The 21,606-nt window shown below is 37.7% G+C and overlaps 4 protein-coding genes across 5 annotated transcripts; 2 read left to right on the top strand and 2 right to left on the bottom strand.

Annotated features, from left to right (window-relative positions):
• On the top strand, window positions 1,424-3,902 carry LOC18790532 (homeobox-leucine zipper protein HAT5). Its single transcript, XM_007225010.2, has 3 exons — window positions 1,424-2,093; window positions 2,835-3,226; window positions 3,329-3,902. Exons 1-3 carry the CDS (start codon window positions 1,970-1,972, stop codon window positions 3,776-3,778), a joined length of 966 nt encoding a protein of 321 aa, XP_007225072.1. The 5' UTR covers window positions 1,424-1,969; the 3' UTR covers window positions 3,779-3,902.
• LOC18793852 lies at window positions 7,506-9,643 on the bottom strand. Its single transcript, XM_007224061.2, has 2 exons — window positions 8,575-9,643; window positions 7,506-8,169 (listed from the first exon to the last, which is right to left on the bottom strand). Exons 1-2 carry the CDS (start codon window positions 9,135-9,137, stop codon window positions 7,755-7,757), a joined length of 978 nt encoding a protein of 325 aa, XP_007224123.1. The 5' UTR covers window positions 9,138-9,643; the 3' UTR covers window positions 7,506-7,754.
• On the top strand, window positions 10,487-14,649 carry LOC18790820 (ultraviolet-B receptor UVR8). The gene is given in 9 exon segments (XM_020553989.1): window positions 10,487-10,919; window positions 11,033-11,289; window positions 11,749-11,769; window positions 12,019-12,500; window positions 12,746-12,904; window positions 13,130-13,297; window positions 13,558-13,689; window positions 13,812-13,895; window positions 14,142-14,649. Coding segments are annotated over 9 exon segments (1,953 nt in total). The 5' UTR covers window positions 10,487-10,574; the 3' UTR covers window positions 14,447-14,649.
• On the bottom strand, window positions 14,816-18,510 carry LOC18793159. 2 transcript variants are annotated; one of them, XM_020553988.1, is made up of 8 exons: window positions 17,631-18,510; window positions 16,992-17,148; window positions 16,339-16,534; window positions 16,021-16,247; window positions 15,673-15,761; window positions 15,449-15,596; window positions 15,273-15,341; window positions 14,816-15,167 (listed from the first exon to the last, which is right to left on the bottom strand). In XM_020553988.1, the coding sequence occupies exons 1-8, from the start codon at window positions 18,206-18,208 to the stop codon at window positions 15,072-15,074; spliced, it is 1,560 nt and encodes a 519-aa protein (XP_020409577.1). In that variant the 5' UTR covers window positions 18,209-18,510; the 3' UTR covers window positions 14,816-15,071. The 2 variants fall into 2 exon arrangements, with proteins under 2 accessions (XP_020409577.1, XP_020409576.1); XM_020553987.1 differs by having other exon boundaries at window positions 15,673-15,818; window positions 17,631-18,508.

Raw genomic sequence — 21,606 nt, 5'->3', positions numbered from 1 at the left:
TATTGGTTCAAATCTTGTCAGTTTAAAGAAAGAAAAATCTTGGATGACATTAATGACATGGCTCTCATGGCCTAATGTTTAAGCTTAAAGCCGACTTGTTAAAAATCTTCTAAAAGTCGACCGAAATATTTGACTGAGAAAAAAAAAAAAGTCGTAAGCACATATATATTATTATATAAAAATTGGAATATGAAACCAATAAATAAGAAAGAGCCGATTTTGAAAAACGCGGCGGCTGGGTGAGGTTGCGCCGGTGGAGCCAACGGAGAGGGAGAGTGGTAGGTCAGAAGTCAGTAAGCCTAGAAAAGTAAATAAGAGTGGTAGGGTCATAGGGGCCATAGGGGCCATGACCCTTCTGATCCCTCCCTCGTCATCCATATAGACTGTTTTTTGTGGTATCTCCTGTCCGTTTACCAAACTGTCCTCCTCCTCATTTTTCTTCAATATTAAGGATTTTTTTTTTTTAGAGGTTCATCTATCTCTTCTTATTCTTCAATTTATCTCTTTTAATAGCTTCACTACTCTTTAACAGGGTAATCATATAATGTGGTACATGTTTGAGTAATGCTTGTCTTTTAATTGGGCGATTTCTTGAATAATGTTTACGCTGCTCGTTTATAAGCTGGCTATCTGACTCTTTATGCATCAATGGTTGAAAATTGCCCACTAACTTGTGGCGACTAAATCTTACAAAATCTTAAATTTTTATATTAAATATATGTAGAAGACTAGAAATTTATAATTAACTTGGTCTATGTTAGATTGATATGCATTTTGAGCTAATTCCTTAATAACTTAAGTATTTTGAGCATAATCTATTATGGTATTAGAGTTTTGGTTCCAGAATTTTTAAGTTTGAATTTCTTATATGGTTGAACATGAGAGAGTGTTAACTTGATATACATTATTGTGTGTATATGAAAGACGATTTTAACTCGATATACATTATAGATTTATTTCCTGACATTTTATTTGGATGTGATGAATATAGTAAAGATAGGAAAAAGATTAAAGTATTTTGCATAACCCTCTTGATCATCTTGAGTTATGAAAATGTCATAAAACAATACTTTTGCATGCATCAAGCAGTAACTTCCCCTCCCAATGCTTTGAAAATGAGATGGAGACATTGACCCGCTGTTGAGCAATATCAATCAACCATGAGCATTGAGCACCAGTATATTATATATATAATTCAAACAGACAGTTCAGATGTCTTTGAACCCAAAACTTCATTTTCTTAGTGGGAATCCGATTAAGTCACAAGTTTAACTACCAGATCTTTTTACAATACTTACGATTATTAATGATTAGCTTATAACAAGATTCCCCTTTAGAGAGAGACCTTGGAATTCAAACATTTAGTTTTGTTCATTTGGAGAAAAGAAAAAAGAAACCTATTATTTTCTAGTAATACAAGCAACAGGTTGGATAAGAAGAGAAAACAGATGGGGCACTTTGGTCATTTATCCAACCTGTCAACTCTCTCCCAGAAAAGAAAGCCTCCTGTCTCTTCACCAAGCTCCTTATAACCCCACCAAGCTCTACCCCCAAGGGAAGAATCTCTCTTTCTCTCTCCCAATGTTTTAAAATTTCTGGCCTTCACAAGTTCCCAACCATAGAAGCAAAAGCTGTAGCCAAGGGGTGAAAGAAAAAAAATCCCATAGTAGCAAAAGCTTCTTCTACCAGCTTCTTCTTCATCTTCATCGTCTTCATACAAACCCAAGATGTCACCGTTCTCTGCTTGATTGTCTGTTTCTTCATCTAAGCCGTTTGCTTCTACTACTTGTTCTGAGTCACTGAGTGATGGGTGTGAGCTCTACTTTCTCTCAGACTTTCCACATTACAGTAATTCTCACAAGAAGCTCTTTTCGCCGTAATCCTTAGATTGAAGCCAACACATGTCCCTTTAAGCCCCTGGGAATTCAATCACACACAACATTGATAAATACATAAAACACATAAATATATGGCGGGTGGGAAACTCTACAGTGCTTCAGACATGAATGTTATTTTCCAAAACGAAAAGCTCCCTTGCTCTTCTGACGTTCTTGAGTCAATTTGGGTTCCCACTTCTTCCTCCTCTTTTCATGGTAATTTTATATCTGCTTTGCATTTTTTTAATTTGTTGGTTCTCGGGCCTTTGAGCTAGCTAGTTATTGTCCATCTGTTTGATGCTTTTATTCTTGTTGGGATTGTTGCCTTTCTTTTCATTTTTCATTTTTTCCTTTTCCATTCCCTTTCTCAGCTATTCAAACTAATGGGTTTTCTCGTTTGACTTTGGTTATATTTCGTTGCTCTTAGATTGATCACTGTAAAGCTTGAAACTTTCGCTCATCCCATTTTGAATTATGTTACTTAATGTGTAAAATTCGAATTTTGGCAGAACTTTTTTACTACTTGAAAAAAATTCTGGATCTTTGACATTCTTTCGACTATTTGTTACCTGTTTCGGTTGATCAACAGGGTAAATCTGCTTGACCAACATGTTAAGATGGAAAGTTTGAAGCTTTCTGCATGCTAAGATTGGAAGTTTGTAGCTCTTTGCATGCTAAGTAGAAAGTTTGAAGCTTTTTGCATAAACTCTCACAATATTCTATTGCGTTTCTGTAAGATTTTTTTGGTTTGTAATTGTTTTTTTGTTCTGGAATGAATTCATCCTGTAGTTGCTAATTTCAGTTCCTCTCTGTAAACAAAATGGGGAGACTTTCATCAATAGAAGAAAGATATATAGAGAAAACCCCACCGAATACGCTTATCTGAAATTTACACTATTGAGTTCTTGAAAAAGGTGTGGCCGTCTAAAATTTGGGTGATCCTTGTTTTTGTTCCAGGTTCAAATTCAATGGTTCATTTTGAAAGTGCAAGTGGAGAAGACTCCTTGGATAGGTCATTCTTCCGACCGATTGATAAAGAAAATGGGGATGACGATTATGATGCAAGCCTTAATCAACCAGGAAAGAAAAGGCGGCTTACGGTGGATCAAGTTCAGTTTCTGGAGAAGAACTTTGAGGTAGAAAACAAGCTTGAACCAGAGAGGAAGGCCCAACTTGCAAAAGAACTTGGCTTGCAGCCTCGCCAAGTTGCAATTTGGTTTCAAAACCGGCGGGCGAGGTTTAAGAACAAACAGCTGGAGAAGGAGTATGACTCATTGAAAGCTAGCTTTGACAAGCTCAAGGCTGATCATGACAATCTCCTCAAGGAGAACGGAAGTTTGAAGAATGAGGTAAATAAATTCAATATGATCAGCATGCCTCATTTGAGTAATTTGTTAACTCTTTTGACTCAGAAAATAGTAAATGGTTTAATTTTTCCTTTGTGTGAACAGATTGATTCCCTCAAGGACATGTTGATTTTGAAAGATAAAGGAAAGCCTGGAAAAAGAAATCTGGAGTTACATGATGCAAACAATATTATTTCATCCGATGTAAATCCCCAAAGTGCAACTCCAAATGCAGCAGCTTCTGATAATGTGCCAATGGTGGTATGCAAGCAAGAGGATGCAAGTTCTGCCAAAAGTGATGTTTTTGACTCAGATAGCCCACATTGCACTGAAAACCATTCTTCGTTGTTAGAGCCTGCTGATTCTTCTCATGTCTTTGAACCAGCTGAACAGTCGGATTTCTCACAAGATGAAGATGATGATCTCAGCAGGACCCTTTTGCCCCCACCCTACTTAAAACTTGAAGATAGCTGCTATGATGAGCCGCCCGCAAGTTCTAATAATTTTGTGTTCCCTATGGAAGATCAGCAGCCCTTTTGTTTCTGGCCTTACTGAGAGAGAGATTATCATGTTTCACATTGACAGACTGCTATATTTCTCTGTGATGAAATGTGAAGTTCTCAGTTGTAATTATGGTTAAGTTAACTAGCAATAAATCCAATTATTTTGCACGTTCACATATGTTTTATGTTTTGATTTGCCGGGTTTATGAGACGACATAGTTTTTTTTGGCTACGAGCCAAAGATGCAATATCCAGAGTGACAAAAAAAAAAGAAAAAGAAAAAAGAGACACAATATCCACGCAAAAAGATGAGAACTTTAGGGATTTGAGTGCAAGTAAGAAAGAAAGAGAAAACAAAAGTTGGTAAGCTTTGTTCCCTTCATAAATGCATTAGAAGTCGTGGGGGTTTTGAGTGCATTTTATTAAGTAACGTATCTTAATGCATATTCTGGAAATCTGATGTTGCTGCATATGATAATCTGCGTTTTAAATTGATCCTTATGCAATAAGATACACAGGCTCCCAAATACTGTTAATTTGTTATAATAATAATAATAATAATCAAACTGCAGTGAAAAAGAAATCTTGGCATATAGTAATACAGAATTATCTGTCAAGATTGTTGTATTTTTGGATTTCCTCTGAAGAATATATTTGCTCAACACAGCACACTCACTCCAAAGGAGAGAGAGAGAGAGATGATTATCATAATGTTTTTGCTCTGTTAATTAATGTGTTGAATGTTACATCTTTGTGAAGTAACGTCCAAGACAAGTATATTTTAATAGCAGCGTGACAAGCTGAGTTTGAATCCGAACACAGAGAAGCATATGCAAAAGATGGTAAAAATATAAAAGAAAGAAAAGAAAAAGTCAAATTTTTGGGTATGGTTTCATCTTCAAGTGACAATCACTCGTGTGTGATTGGCAATGACTTTTCGACACCACCACCCCCGACCCACAAATCCCCGATAGCTTATTGGGGATGTTGACACCTTGGTTACGTTAAAGCTTTAAATATCTCAATACTCATATGTAATTTTTTTTTCTCTAAACCAAAGTTTGTTTTTTCCTGCAGATTGCTTCTGTTACAGAAAATCTTGCTGATGCAAGTTTGGATTTCCCAAGAAATTGTGCCCTCGATATGTAAACACACTCTTATGATATGGGTGTATATTATAATAACATGAGATGGGGCTCTGTTTTTATATTTAATTGTTTTGATGGAATATGGATTGCATCATGCATGGTCCATGGGCAAATATAAAATTGGAGCAAACCTTCTGAGAGATGAAGTCTAACTGGTTTGTCACACTTCACGTGGAAAAGAGAACCTTTGCTTTGATGTGAAAATTTAAATTTCAACTTTATTCGGTGGAAGAGAAAGAAACTGTTAACATTGATTTGACCCCAGAGTAGAAATTCTTCATTTTGGACTGAAATATGCTTGAATTTCAATTTTCAACCGTGTTTTTATGTGGTTATTTCTCTTTGTGCTGCTTATTAAAATTGATCCCAGCTAGTTGCGTCATCAACTTGGAAGGAGGGCGTAGAAATTACAGAGTTTGAGCTAAAAAGATGCTGCCACCAAAGTTGAACTCTCTTTGTGGCCAAACTGAAAAAAAGAAAAGAAAAAAAAGTCTTGCTCTGTTTCTACCAAATTGGGTTTCAAGACTTTTAAGAGTGCAAAAGTGCACTGCATGCTCTTGATTCTTGTTGCAGGGTCCAGTAGCAATTCCAAGTTAAGGCACACATGTAGGAGTATTTGAAGACATGCTCTAATCATTGGGGATACACAAATTTCATCTGTAGAAGGGTTTGGAACAGCTTTTCTTTTTCTTCTCACAGTGAAACTTTATTTATAATTTGAATTTATGATTATAGCCGTTAGAAGGACGGGTAACGGGTTGGTCATGCTCTCATATTTCTACCAATTTTGTCACGACCAACATTCTCAATCACAAAAAGGAGATAAAAAGGCATAATTCAGTCAAGCAACACCACCACCCATCCATCCATATGTTCCGTGTGAGATGTTACAACTTAGGCCTCTGCTTCACATCTTTCAATGGCTTGAGCAAACCTACAAGTAAAGCACAAGTCCATAGTTGGCAAGTTATGCCACGTGGGGACAGCCTCTGGACTGGCCACATCAACTCTAGATATTTCCTCCCAAACCACACAGTACTGACGATCTCAAAAATCCCATTCCATTTCTGAAATAGACAATCGCATTCGTCCGGAACCATCGGAAGTGGCTTGAACATCCACCACATACGTGTCAGTATCCAAGCATGCCACCACACCGCAGGAGCATGCACCGGGATGGCTTTTTAATGGGCCGGGCCCACATGTGGGCCGTATATACAGATATGCATGCAACGTGGCGATAATCCCATGGTGGGTCTGAGAGCAAAGCTTGGAAAGGGCTGGTCCCCACTGCAGAAGGGTTCCTTTACGCAGTCTCTGTTCCAGGAGAGGAGGGTAGAGACAGAGCAGGATAAGAATGTAATGGGGCGGGTCATGCATTGCAGTTGGGCCCCGGGACTGGGATATGGGCTTTTGTTGGTATTGAGACAGCACTGTCAGCTCTTGATCATCCAACCAACCAACCTCACACTCTCTGGGTCTGGGTGATGATGTCACTCGTGTGCGGTCTCTTTCGTGGGTCCTACTAACCACGAGCCTACCCACACTTTCTTCTTCGTCAGCTGATTCGAAGAGTGTGGTATATTAGCCTACCCAACCTCTCATGCGAAGTTTGATGAACATAATTAGACTTATTAATTAACATATTGTGTTTTACAAATACCATTTAAAAGAGTGTGATTTATAAGAATTGATTTGAACTCAACTTCAATCTAATCTAAGTCAATCAGTTTACCAAACGAGGTCTAAATGTTGTTGTCCATAGCCCATAGTTAAAAATGGGCTGTGCCCTTCAGCTGAAAAATGAGAAACAAGAGGTGGGCTTTGCGCTAGTTTAATCCACTATATGAAAATGTGGGTCATTTCAGAACAAGAATTCTATAACAAGGGCCTTATAAGTGAGGCTATATTTCTTAACTGTTGGACATCAAATTAGTTAGCCTGATCCAATAGTTAAGAGATAAGAACTCACCTAAGGGCTATATATAAGGCTCTCACTATAGAACGACTCTACTTCAGAAAATCTGAGAGGAATGAAATATCAGAAAAAAAAAAAAAACCATCCAATCTTAAGCCCAATAGGAAAAGACACCAAGATGGATTCCCCTTCCACAAAGCCAGCTGGCATAGGATGTACCCTGACGAAACAAGACTAAATATCAAGAACTGGAGAGGATCTACAAACATATACTATTTCATAGTATCTCTACGAGAGCTTTTACAAGAGCATTCTTCAAAGGTGTTAGCCAGGACAATCGCTTCATTATCAGAAAGCAAATCCTTCTCCTTTGAAGCATATGTTAACAAGTTCATAAGATCAGTACATTTGGAATTCTTTACCAACATTTGAAGAAATAGATTTAGAATAACAGGGGATAGAATGATATTCATGATTGAACATATCCCATGTAAATTTATTTGGAGAGCAGCATAGGTGAACCATCCATTGTGGTTTAACTAGCACAAACAAAATGAGAGATGTTCATCAAGTGACAAGAAAAACTTAATCCGACTGCAAGCACATTGCAGATCCAACATAACAACTCGGCTCTGTTGTTTGAAATGAGGAGGAGGACGCATTACTTTAATTACTCCAAACCATGACCAAACTAGGAACAAGATACATAGGTATGAGGCTGTGACGATGCTACCATAACCTCTTTGAGAGAGATTCATCTCATATTGCTTCACATTCAAGTTTCAGAAATCACAAAGCATTCATACATCTTCTACAGAAATGTTGTGTATTGAGTCAAAATATGCATTGATAGGGATAAACATGTAGAAAGTGAGTAGCGAAAGCATACAATCTCAAAATTCAAAGATCATCAGTTAACCCTTGCGAGGGATTGGATTACTTCAAGAATTTCCAATGTCATATCAGCTTGATGAGCTTAAAGACTTCCTAAGGTTCCGAAGGATGCTCCACATGAATGTGGATATAATGAAGAGGATAATACCAGTGATAATTGCATATTTGAGACCAAGGTTCACCAGCAAATTTACTAGAAGCCCAGCCAATACAACACCAAAGAAATTTGCAGATACTGCTGCCCAGAATGGCATATCAAGAATGGAAGCTATGATGGCTCCTGTCCATGCTCCTGTTCCAGGGAAAGGCACAGCCACAAACAGCATCAGACCAAGCCATTGGAACTCCTCTACAGGGCCAGCTTTCTCTTTGGCTCTCACAAACAGTATGTCAAGGAACCGAGCTGCGGCCTTGTTCTTTCCAGCAAGGAAAGATGCAAATCTCTTCAAGTAAAGTATGATGAAGGGCACAGGAACCATGTTCCTACAGATACATAGTCCTAAACTTTGTTACTTCCCACAGATATATATAGTCCCAAACTTTGTTAATTTCATGAAAGAAAATTAAACTACTCTCTTAATCATGGCAAAATATACCTTGGACACAACAATGTAATACATAGGAAGGTAAAATACTGAAACTTGAAGCACCCTTTTGATCAAAATTGGGCAAAAGACAAATAGGGCATTAGGAAAATACTGAATGAAGGATGAATTGTTTAAAAGTAAAGTAGCCCATTGCTCTAATATCACCATATGCAGGCATATTCTATCAAACAGATACAAAGGAACAGCGAAGGCAAAGTTGTAAAAGAGCATTGGTGAAAAAAAAAATCCAACAAAAATCAAGTGGAATATCAAAATACGGATACAGAGGGAAAAGACTAACCCCAGAACGGATAGAACGGTTAGCATAACAGGCTTGAGTTGCAGCCAGTAACCAACAGGAATAGCCCCACGAAGCTCAATCACAGGAAGCGTAGCCAGGGCAAATACCACAGCCTCATCAGGCCAGCCTGAGCCTCGAAGGGCGCTCGCAATCTTCAGGCCAAAACTGGAGGCTCTAATGGAATCAGCAGCAGCAGCTGCTGCGGCATTAGCATCCCCAGAAGCTGCGAACAAAGCAAGGGACACAGAGGCCCAAACCAAAACCCAAAAGACAAATTTGACTGGCCGTTCCTCAAAGACTGGCAAAATATCATCTTTCTCATCTTTATCAAGAAACCCATGTGAAGAAACTCTTGTTGCAGCGTGAGAAAGGGGTGAATTTGCCAAAAGAGGGTTTAAAGGGGACAAAGTTTGGAAATTTAAGTCTGCATTTGAATTGAATGGGGGTTGAATGCTATGGGCAATGGAGGGGCGGCCATGTTTTGGTGAAAATCTGAAGCGGGTCTTTCCAAGAGACAAATTTGATGTTAATGGTGATGTTGATGCTGATAAAAATTGAGCCATTGCAAATGGGAAGTTGGAGAATTGATGGGTTGTCAGCTCATGTTCTGTGTCTCCGAGTTAGGTGTCTGATAGAAATTTTGCGAGCCGATGTGTTGGGGGCTTTCTGTTGTGGATTTGTGAATGGTAGTTTCACTGAAAATTTACTGTTTCCAAACAAGGTTTTCAAAGCACCCATCAAAATGTTGCAAAGTGGATGGAGACTATGAGCTGCTTTCGTTTACAGTTCGGGTTTTTATCGTAAGATTTCGGGTATGGCTAAGGTTGAGATGAGCATTGAGGCTTAAACGGCATAAGACAACAAGTATGGAGGGATTACCAAGGTCTTGTTGGAGATGCGGTTACGATCTTTTGGATTTATGGTAGGGCTAAAAATGTGAAGCAACAATAAAATGGTCCGTGAAGAGACTTGGTACTTGCCTTCATTTCTTTTAAATCTTTTTTCTTGTCTCATTTCCCCGTCTTTGCAATTTACGGGAACAGTAGATTCTTGGGAAGATGTTAAGAATTGGTGTACAAACCAAAACAAAGGGGCGAGTTTTTTTTTTTTTTTTTTTTTTTTTTTTTGAGAAGAAGCGATTAAAAAGGGGGCGAGTTTTAAGCCGTTGGAGTTGGCCAAGTGGTGATAGAGGAGGCTAATGTGTTAGGTAGGGTAATGATAGATTCACAGTTTGATTCACTCCCATACAAGAAGAAAAAAAGGACACTTACAAAAAAAATAAAAGCAAAAAGGACACTTAAAAAAAAAAAAAGGGTAACTAAACACGAAAAAAAAATACCCATAACAAGGAGCACCATATACACGTCAAATTTAAATGTCTTTGCAACTATAAAAGGAATTTTTTTTTTGTTTTCGAACGCTATCTCCAAGGGAGATGCCAAATACCATACATCAAATTTAAATTTGATGACGGATGTGGTAATTTGACATTTTACACAGCTTTACACTTTATCCGATATGTCAAATTAAATTATTATTTAAATTACATTTTAGTGTTGATTTATTTTTAATTAAAAAAAAGAAAAGAAAAAATAATAAAATATTCATTTAACATCTTGCTTTTAGAATGTCAAAAATAATATATCAACCTCCAGCCTTCATTCTACATAAGCTTTGACACATTGATTGGAGTGATATGAGATGTTATTTCTAATGTTAAATGTTTATGTAACACTTTTGACACATCAATTGAAGATGCTCTTATACAATAATGAGCTTTGTGTAACTTCTTTTTTCCTATTTTTGTGAACAAGTTTATTTTCTATTTTCGAAAGGAATGGTGGAATCCTTATTGAGTAAAGAGAAAATAGTCAACCCACATAGACAGTCAAACTCCGAACTCATATGATATCATATCAGTATATGAACGACAACCCGGGAATTGAAGTCGTACATCTACCAACACAACACAATACCCCCAATTTTCTTCACCAAAAACCATGAGCCGGAAGAGAGACAAACCCTACTTCTCCCGCCACGTCCCCGCCTCCGCCTCCGGATGGAAACGCCGTCGTCCCCTGCCTCCTCATCCCGAGCCCGAACCAGAGCTCGACAAGCCAACTTACAAGCTGCCGCCACCGCCGGCTCTTGTCATTACAGGTCTCCCGCCAGACTGCTCCGTCCTAGACCTCAAGTCCCGGTTCGAAATATACGGAGCCATCTCTCGCATCCGCATTGACCGCGATGCGGTCGGCTACGTCACCTACCGCGCCACCGACTCGGCTGAAGCCGCCATTGCCGCCTCCCTCGACCCCTCCTTTGGCATTACCCTCGACTCTAAAAAGGTAATCTTTTTAAGTTTCCCTTCAATTGCCTATAGAAGCTTGCATTTTTCTTTTTTTCTTTGTGGGTTTTCGAATTTTAGCAAAGTTGGTTGAAATTTGGGTTTTTGTTGCAGTTGCAGGTCCTTTGGGCAACAGACCCACTTGCCCAATGGAGGAAAGGAGTTGGAGTTGGTGCTGAAAACAGAGATTCTAGTAATGGGTCATCCTCAAATTCCAATCTTTTGAGGGCTGAGGTGCCTCTGAGGAGACATGGTAGAGGCAACAAGCTTGCTTCGGCTATAGTGAACCCCAGAGTTGCTGCTGCTGATGGTTCTTCAGCATTGGATGTGCCTGCCAAAGCCAGAGAAATCGTTGCTTATGATGACATTCTGTAACTTTCATAGTCAGTTGTTTGGAATTTGGAGGATTAGTTTGTAACATTAGCATTGGGTTTTGGTTTATATAGTTGGGAATGGAAGAATATGTTGGTATGGAGCTGCGGGAGTTAGGTACTTCAAACTTCAAAGTTGTATAAGTTATTTAGATAAAGGGTTGATGTTTTTATGTTTGGTCGTGAATCCAATGTTGCTTTTCTTTGGTTTCTGATTTTGTGTGTTGTTTTGTTTCCATGAATCAAGCAGCCATCTGTTGTGAATTTACTCTGTTATTACTTCAACAATCTAGTTGTTGTGACTTGTATTTGCGAATGGGATTGCATTTCTTTCAAACATGTTTGTGTTGGTTTTGATAACTTCATCACAAGTGGGTTGGATTGAGGCTGAATTTGAGATTCTCAGTTTGCCTTTGGAAGTTGAAGCTTCTTGGACTACAGTAATGAAATATTGGGAAGAATAAATGATACTCGTACCAAGTTTTCTTCTTGGACTACTCAATACACAGGGGAAAGAAGTGAAGAATCTGAAAGTTCAGGTTCATCTTTTTCATTGTAAACAAAAGCTATCAAATGCTATCCGGTTTACCAACTTAATAGAATCTACATGTCCAAGCCCAAAAATCTTGAGTCGGAGCCCAAAGAGCCCAAATGATGAGCACCTTAACAGACTTTACGGAAAGCAGAAGAAATTTCAGTGGAGTTGAAACTTGAAACTTAAAAGGGAAGAGCGGAGAGCATCGTAATAATGGAAGAGAATGAAGAAGGGAAAATAGTGAAGCACGAAGAAGAAGACGAAGAAGGAAGAGAGCAAGAGATATGGAGTTGGGGGGCAGGAACGGACGGGCAGCTGGGCACGGGCAAGCTGCAGGACGAGCTCCTCCCTCAGCTGCTTCACCTCACATCTCTCTCCTCCGCCGGACCCATCTCTTTCCTTGCCTGCGGCGGCGCTCATGTTCTTGCCTTGACCTCCGGTCTCTTCCTTTCTTTCATCTAATATTATAAACAGTCTTCTTTTTTTCTTTCTTGGGAACCAAAAAATCTGACTCCTTTTGCAGGTGGGAAGGTACTGACATGGGGAAGAGGCACGGCTGGTCAACTGGGTCATTCTGATACGGTCAATAGTCCACATCCCAAGCTTGTTATGTCTTTGAACAACTACTTCATTACTCATGTTTCTGCTGGTTGGAACCACTCTGGTTTCGTTTCAGGTATATTCAGGCAGTTGATGTTACAGTCTGTGCTGATATTTTTATGCTTGTTTGTATCCGTATTATTAGCATAAAAAACCAATTTTAGATTTCCCCCTACTTCAATTTTTCTGCTTTTACTGCTTTTGCACTGTCTGTGTCACTGTCAATATATCTGGTTCTGGTGTGTTTAATTGGAAGACAACTTGAAGTATGGGGCTTACTCAACTCTTTTCTGGTTTTGGTCTTGTCTTGGTTGTTTTCAGATACAGGGGCTCTTTTTACATGTGGAGACGGCACATTTGGTCAGCTCGGGCATGGCGATTACAGGTTACATTGCTACCCTGTCAAAGTCTCCTTCTTTGCTAGTAAGCACGTGGAACAGATAGCATGTGGAATGCGCCATTCCCTTGTTTTGCTGAGAGGTAATTGCAAGGATGATCTTGTATGTTTCTGGCAGATGCAATGCTTTAATGTAGAGATGCCGTTTTATTTGGATGTGTAAGCTCCGTGGCATGCTTGTATTACAAGATAAGGCATTTCCTTCAGTCAATATAGCCCATTTGTCCTAGTGTATATGATGTGTGAAGTGTATGCCTAATCATTACCATCCAGCTTAAGTTTCCACAACTAAGATTAATATAGTGCAGGTGGTTCAGGAGATGAAGTTTATGGGTTTGGTTCTGGGAAGCGTGGTCAACTGGGTATCGCCAAGGATAAAATCAATTTAGTTAGTCTTCCTGAACGAAGTTGTGGATTTGAAGGTGTAAAGATCGCTAGCATCACTGCAAATGGAGATCATAGTGCAGCATTATCTGGTGAGTCCAGAAAATTTTCATTTTTTCTTGATTTGGCCATTAAAGCAGATCACATTGCTTGTAAGATGGATGTCTTGAACTGTAGCTTTAAAACGATCCAGTCCATGTAAGAGATAAGAACTTTCAATGCTAGTCATGGTCCACAGTTTTCACGTAGTAAAGAAGCTTGTGAAGCCTACCGCAAGTACCGATGGAAACACTAGTTGCCTCAGTGAATTGTTTTCCTGATTGTCGTTTTCTTTTCTTGCCTATTACCTTAGCTGATGGGCATTTGTACACTTGGGGAAGAGGGTTTGGCGACACTTTAAGTGCTAAAACGCCACAGCATTTACCTACATCATTCTGCTTTACCAAAATTGCTCTTGGATGGAATCATGCTTTAGTTTTAACTGGTATGTGCATTTATTTCATGTTTTAACCAGTTCTGTTTATTCATTTATTTATTAAATTTCTTCATTTTCCCTGGTGAAACGATATCGTGTTGTTAAATAGCAGCCTTGGATATCTTAAACAGGTGGAGAGGTTTTTATGTTTGGTGGAAATCACCATGGAGTCCTTAGTAATCCTGATAAAATGACTCCAGTCAAGCACTCAGCCGGTAATGCATCTAATTTAGTCTACAAAGTAACATGTATTTATTAAAACTCTTTCACAAAGTAACATGTATTCATTAAGTGATAATTAACTGTTCCATACACTACTTGCCCTTGAAAAAGGAAACTGGATTTTTCTGGTAAGTTAAATGGGCAGGCGCAGACAACTGCAGTTGATTATATCTGAATGATCATCGTGGTCAAATTGTGATTTCTGCTGATTACATGTGTGGTTCTTTGAACATTGGCAGATTCAAGAGCAGATTCAAGAGCAGTTGTCCTGGAGAAAGTCCCTGGGCTTGAAGGGAGTAGAACTCTGCACATTGCAGCTGGAGCTGAGCACTCTGCTATTGTAACAGAGAATGGGGTACTTAAGACATGGGGATGGGGTGAACATGGTCAGCTTGGCTTGGGAAATATAAGTGATCAAACGAGTCCTCAAGAAGTGAGTCTCAGCCACAAATTTCGGAAAGAAGCCAGCTTAATTGAGATTTACTGTGGCAGTGGTTTTACAATTGCAATAAGAACTTCGTGTCGCCCTTCTCAGGCTGGTTAACCCTACTTACGAATGCTGACTGAAATGGACACCGATATAAATTGATTTTTCCTCAAGGAGTTGAACTTGTGGCTCCAAGAGAGCAAGTACAATCATATTACCGGAGCTTTATCTGTTTCATGTTGTGTAAGTATTTGTTTTACAGGTTGTGGTATTTGGACAATAACTTTCTTATACAACAGAGAATTTTAGCTTTGCCGCCATTGTGCTTGTTAATTAAGCTACAAACATTCCTTACAAGAAAACAAAAATGCTGCGAACTTCAAATTAAGTTTGTCCTTCAGGAATCAAACCCAAAGTTATATTCCAGAGATCGGTCTTCCGGTTATAATTAAGAACATTTCCTGAAAATTTTTTTTTAAAAAAAAAAAAAAAAAATCTCATTGAATCAATTACCACAAATGTATAATTTGGGTTTTACATGAATTAGAAAGCAGGCACCCAATGGTATTACATATGAATCCTGACAAAAGAATCACATCAGTTAAAATCTACCACCTACTCCACCTATGATACAAGAGGAAAAAAAAAGAAGAAGAAGAGGGGGGACGCTCGCTGAAACAACTGTTGCTTGCGCTAAATTCATCATTAGAATATCTTCTTATGCTTGCCGGGCTCCTGTGTCTTACGTTATGATCAGGACATTGTTTTCATATCCACTGTTGTGAACAATAGGGCGCAAGGGATCAATCCGCCATTCACCATCAACAACAAATTTGATCTGAAATGCAAGGTGAAAACTGGTCAGGAAATCACATTACTCAATGGCCCCCCAACGATGTAAAACACTAAAAGTATGACCAGAAAATAACAAAACTGAGCTAACCTCATATCTGCCCGGATACAACCTAAGGCACAAAGAGAAGATTCCTGTACTGGACTTTTCCATCTTTCTCTGTAACCAGTCACCGCAAATAACAACATTGGTAATGTTAACTGAGGAGAACGGACATTCGCTAATATTAATTCAACCTAACTAATCAATTCAAGAAGAGATCATACCTGGGTGGTCCAACCATCATATGATCCAGCAATGAGCACTTCTGAGGCTGAATTTGGCCAAACTATGTAAGCAGTACGAAGAAGTTGTAAGGCTCTACGAGCATCATTTATCCTTCTCTGTTTCTCCTCCACAGTCTTTTGCGCTGCACTGGCATGGGTGGGCAAGATGTCAATTGTAAAGCAAGTTACATTCTTGTTTTTAAATTAACAGAAAATGTGCATACATTATTGCCAGTGCCATCTTTCCTTCTAAAACAGCCAACTTTGCACGTGTCGAACGCAATTTGTCCTGGGCATGCATAATCTCATTTTCCTGAAACTCCCAGGCATCAGAAAGCTTCCGAAAATCATCAGAGGAGCTTTCATGAACCTAATGAAAAATATAAAATGGGTATAATATAATTCCCAAATCCTCCAAAAACACAATCACAGTATGAAAATGCTTCCCAAGAGAACCTGAATGCAAACAGAACTTGGAGACCATAGATGAAATTGAACATATTGGTAAAACTTTAGAGTCAAAATTTCGAAGTAGTCATGCAAATTCATATAATCAAGACTGATCTACCCACCTGTGAAGCAGCTTCATCAGATCTATTCCTCAATGAACGAAGTGCAGAGGAGAGCTCTGATTCAAGGTACTTAATGTGATCACGTATTTGCTTGTGACTGATCTCTTCCTGATGAGAATTCAGTTTATTCCTTTGATCAGGTTCATTAGCACCCTTTCTTAATTGAAATATTTCTTCTCTTGAAACATCCTCTGGCCCTCTCATTTTATCATAAGAAATTTCAGCAGCTGAACATTACATCAACGTCAAAAGGTCATTTTAACCAAACTATCTAACCATAGAGCCGCTGAAAAGTGAAAACAAGTAAATATAAAATACCTTCAAAATCCTGATCTGAAAATCCAGCCCTCTGGATGCTCCAAGTTCTCCACATTTCTGGTCTTGGTGAGTCTGCTAGGACATCAATGTCTGAAAGAGATCTGTTGTGGTTAGGCTTGTCTCTTGAATCATTAAGAATGGCTTTTTTGGGGTTCAATGATGCAGGTCTGCTGCTTCTAACAAGGCCAGCAACTGTCTTTTACAATGTAACAAGCATCACACGTTATGTTTTAGAAGTTCTACATGCAAAGAATTTAATCACATCAAACTCTTAAAAAATAAATCACTTTCATGAGATGCTGTAATAATGATGACTGCCACTCATGAGAGTTCAGACATAATTGTTATCATCTCTTTCAAGTTTCAATGGTATGAACAACTTGATATTGGAAAGACCAAAATATAGTTTTGGTTTCACTAACATATGCTGATAAATTAGAATTTAATTTTATCTCAGATATACGAAATCACAAAGGAAGATACAAAAAATGCAATTCAATTCTAAGAATTTAATACCATCTAACCACCATAAAGGTATATAGAAGTATGTGTTAAGTGAACAAGGGAAAATTAGAGCTTTGCATAATGTTTTCCCCTAAACTATCACCCCACCAAAAGACACAAACAATGTTAAAATAATATAACAAACTTACCGCATCAGTTGAGATTTCGGGAAACTTGTAAGTACTTGGGAAGAAAACATCGTCTTCTTTTTCTTTCAAATTAAATCCAAACGTCAAATTTCTCTGTTTCTCCAATCGATTCAATATTCCCTCGATTCCAGTATCATCCTCTGTTGTAGCAGCTTCTCTACACATATAAAAGAAAAACACTTTAGTTGATTCCCATTCCCAAATAACTAATGTTTGATATAATCACTGAAAATGGGGAATCAATGAACAGTGGAAATCTTGTCCTATGCAATGCAGTTTTTATTTTAGTTAATCAAATCTCGTTATCTCATCATGGAGAGAGAGAGAGAGAGAGAGAGAGAGAGAGAGAGAGAGAGAGAGAGAGAGAGAGAGAGAGAGAGAGAGAGAGAAAGAATCAAGGCTTGAGTTCTTATAACAGTATGGGGTCAATAAGGTTCCATTATCTATTCATTCCCAGTTGATTTTTCAAAACCTAAGCAAGCCATCGCTGCAGATGTCATCACGGTTAATGGAAGTAGAAGTAAAACTCTAAGTCAATCTCTTGGTCCTCGATAAAGATATAGAAAACGAATACAAAAATTTACCAGCGACTAATTCAAATCTAAAATTTCAACAAGTTCGTTTTAATAGAATCCTCACAGTGATCTACCAGACGACGACGCTGCTTGAGAAGAATCATCAGAAAACGAAGAAACCATGCCTGAAGCCCCAATTAGACTGCCACTCGAAGCACTGCTCTCGCCTTCTTTAGCCACTATCGAATCCCACTGCCTAAAATTACTATCTTGAGCTCCTTCTTCTTCTTCCAAATCCCAACCCAACGAAAGCCAACCACCTTTCCTCGCAATAGCATCAACCAAATCCTCTCTCCCAGATTCAAGAAGCTCCTTCTTGCTCGGAAAAGCCCCAGGCTTCTTGGAGCTCTTCATGAACTCCAAAATCTCAGTTTCCAAGGTGAAATCCCCCTCTCTATCCCAATCTTTACATCGCCTCACAAACCCAGAACACGCTCCTTTCTTAAACTCTGAAAACCCTAAACACAAAGAACATCCGCTTTCTCTAACCGAAACGAAGCTCATCGCCTTCAGACGCTGCTGCCTCCTTGCGGTTCTTGAATTAACGACGTAGAGAATCGAAGGAAATGCGTGAGGGGTGAAATTCGGGAAGGAGTAGGGCGAGACGAGCAAGTGGGTCGCAGCGGTGGTGGAGGAGAGCATGGCTCAGGCATTTCGACGAACACTTGGAGCGCAAGGCGAAATGGTATTATGCGTAGTACGCTCTAATGGAAAAGGGAGCGCGAGGGAGCCAAGCAACGAACAAAACCACCGAAAAGCGTAAACCAGCATTAAATGCGAAACTTCCCTTTTTAACAAAAATACAACTGTGTACTTACTGATTACTGTGGGGCCGTACGTTTTGACTGTTTATTAAGGGCATGTTTGGATCTGAAGGATAAGGTGGAACAAGGATAAAATAGAATAGGCTTATTACTGGTTCCAACCAAACCTCTTCCATGTTTTGGGTATATATAAGGAGAGGGATATGAAGCAGATGGTAGCAAGACTAATAAACTACGGTCCTCAATATAAATAAGCAGATGGGATGCCTCGGACAAAACAGTTGCCCAAAACTCCAGAGCACTATTTTAAATGCATCGGTATATTATAAGAGCCAAAGGCCCAACAATGCTTCATCAGGGAAAAGTAAAATGGGAGATTCACTATTATATTTAATATAGGGGCTCAAATTATGAATAAAATAAAATAAAATGAAATGGACTTTTAGAAACACATGCACAAAGTTCATTTATAACGTAACAAAGAAACTTTGAAGTTCCTATAAATTATAAAATTATCATCGATTTCTTAAAACAAATCTAACCAAAACCTCATAAAAAATATCTTCCAATTCGCATATATAAAGTGTAATAACCTTATACCTAGAACTACTGTAGAATATGATGTTTTAATTAATTTAGGGTTAAATACCTTTTTGGTCATTGAGTTTTACATGAAAATTCAATTTGGTCACTGAGAATTTTTTTAGCCAAATTAGTCACTGTGTTTCCCAAAGTTTACAATTTATAGATATTTCGCTATCTTCCGTTAAGTGCAGTTTTTATTTTTATTTTTTCTAAGATGCACGTTCATTCTTCTTCATCTAACTCAACGAGTTAGAGTATATTGTGCTATTAGGGTTTAACAAATTGGGAGAAATCTTGGGTTGAAATCAAAATTGTGAGGTATAAGGTCACAAATTGGATGTTATATTGAAGCCTGAATCGATTGCGTGAGAACCGTATTGTGACTTCGGATGGCAAGGAGACATAATCAAGGTAATAGAGCAAGAGCACCAAAATATATTGGTAAGTTGTTCATTTCATTTCAATTTGGTTTGGCCTTTTTATTTTCCTTATACATCACAATTTTGATTTCAACCCAAGATTTCCCTGAATTATTAAACCTTAATAGCACAATATACCCTAACTCATTGAATTAGGGGGAGAAGACTGAAGGTGCTTCCTAAAAAATAAAAATAGAAATTGCACTTAACGGGGGATAACTAAATGTTTATAAATTATAAACTTTAGAAAACATAGTGACCAATTTGGCTAAATATTTTTCTCAGTGACCAAATTGAATTTTCGTGTAAAACCCAGTGACCGAAAAGTATTTAACCCATTACTTTAAGGTGCAAAAAGAAATTTGAAATTCAAATTACGGTTTTAATTCTTTTTGTTTTAAAGTGTTATGGCAATGTCCTAACAATAAGTGAAAGAGATTTATCTCTATCATTAACGTGTTTATGTGCTATATATGTTCATCTAATATATTTTTCATATAATTTGTTGAATGTAGAAATTCATTTCTATATATTGGATAGATTTGCAATTTTAAATGAAAATGATCAAAGTGCCCTTATATGGGTCATTATTTCATTTATATATTACATGTTTTGTTTCTGAGAGTTGTTAGGTGAAATTACAAAAATGCCCTTATACGTATTTTGTGTTTCTCTACACATATAACATATCTTTGTGCTTCTAAATTTTCTAAAAACAATGTTCTTATTCATAAGATGATTTTTTTAGAATTTAGTTAATTTAGTTTGAAATATTTGAATTTGTGTGTGAAATTACCAAAATGTCCCTGTATGTATTTTTAAAGAAAGAAAATGAAAATAAGTTTTTGTTTAATAGATCATCAAATTTTTAAAACGCGAGGTAAGCCTCCAACTGCACATGGGGCATTCAAAATATCTCAAACACTCAATTGCAAAGCTTTAAACACCTCACTTGGCCTTTAACCATACATAGTAACCAAGTAACTTTGAGAGAAGCTCAAGTTCATTTCCAACTAGTTCTTAGCAAGGTCTAAAATATCGATGGTTTTGAAAATATCGGTAGCCCAAAAATACAGAAATACCAGGATATTATTGAACTAAACATGTTGAGGTGAATAGACATTTCATCAAAGAAAAAATTGAGAACAAGATCATCTGTCTACCTTTTGTAAAATTAGAATATCAGTTAACAGACGTCTTAAAAAAAGCTGTTTGTGGACGAGTGTTTTATGCCTCACTTACCAAGTTCGAAATTGGTGACGTACATGCACCAACTTGAGAAGGAGTGTTAATGTGAGTTAACCTACTAAATTAAGGAGATTTATTTCCTAATTGATTAGGTGATTTACTTTCTTGTTTCATATAGTTAACACATCTTTGTATATTTAGGAGATATTCTCCTAATTAATTACTGTATCTATTTCCATATAAAACACCCTTATAAACTCTTATATATCTCCTTATGGAGAAGAATATAATTAACCTAAAGTATTCAAACCATATTCATATTTAAACAAAATTTACATTGTGTATAATGAAACCATAATAGCTGTCAAAGACTGGCAAACTATTGACAAAAAAGAAAAAAAAGGCAAACGGACTAAGGAGGTGGTCACAATGCCTTAACCAACCTAATTTATATTTGTCCATCCATCTCTTTTTTTTGTTTTTACTTTCAATGGATAGATGAGAAATCGAATACATAACGTCTTTTGAAAGAAAAAGAACTACATTAGATCAAAGGACAAACTACATAAAACCTCCTAAACTGTAGGGTCATTTTCATGTTCATACCGTATTTTAGAGACATTTACGAGTACATACTTAAACTCCTAAAAAACTTACAAATTGCCCCATCCGTTATACAAACCGTTAGTTAATTTGTTAAATGCTTACTTGTCAAATGTATGACCCATTTTTTCAATGAATGGACTTCTATGTAGATAAAAAAATAATAATAAAAAATTCTTTATTTTCAAAAAATTTAAATCATTAAAATTTAAAAATAAAAAAGAGATGGATGGAGCACAATATAATCTCCTCTGTCTCTCTCTCTTGGACCTCCACTAGCCCAGTCACAAAGTCATTGCCCATTGGTAGCCAGCAACCATTAGTGGAGTTCTATGCTCAGGAACAAAGTTTGGAGCCTTTCTGATTGCTATACCACAATCCAATCTCATTGACTAAAGAAGCATCCTTATCAATCAATTGCTTACAGCCTTCAACATCATTATCAAAAGCAAATGTCAAAATCTCAGATCTGGGAGGAAAA

Source organism: Prunus persica, chromosome G1, assembly GCF_000346465.2.
Source record: "Prunus persica cultivar Lovell chromosome G1, Prunus_persica_NCBIv2, whole genome shotgun sequence".
NCBI lineage: Eukaryota > Viridiplantae > Streptophyta > Magnoliopsida > Rosales > Rosaceae > Prunus > Prunus persica.
This window is presented reverse-complemented; position numbering and strand designations above follow the sequence as displayed.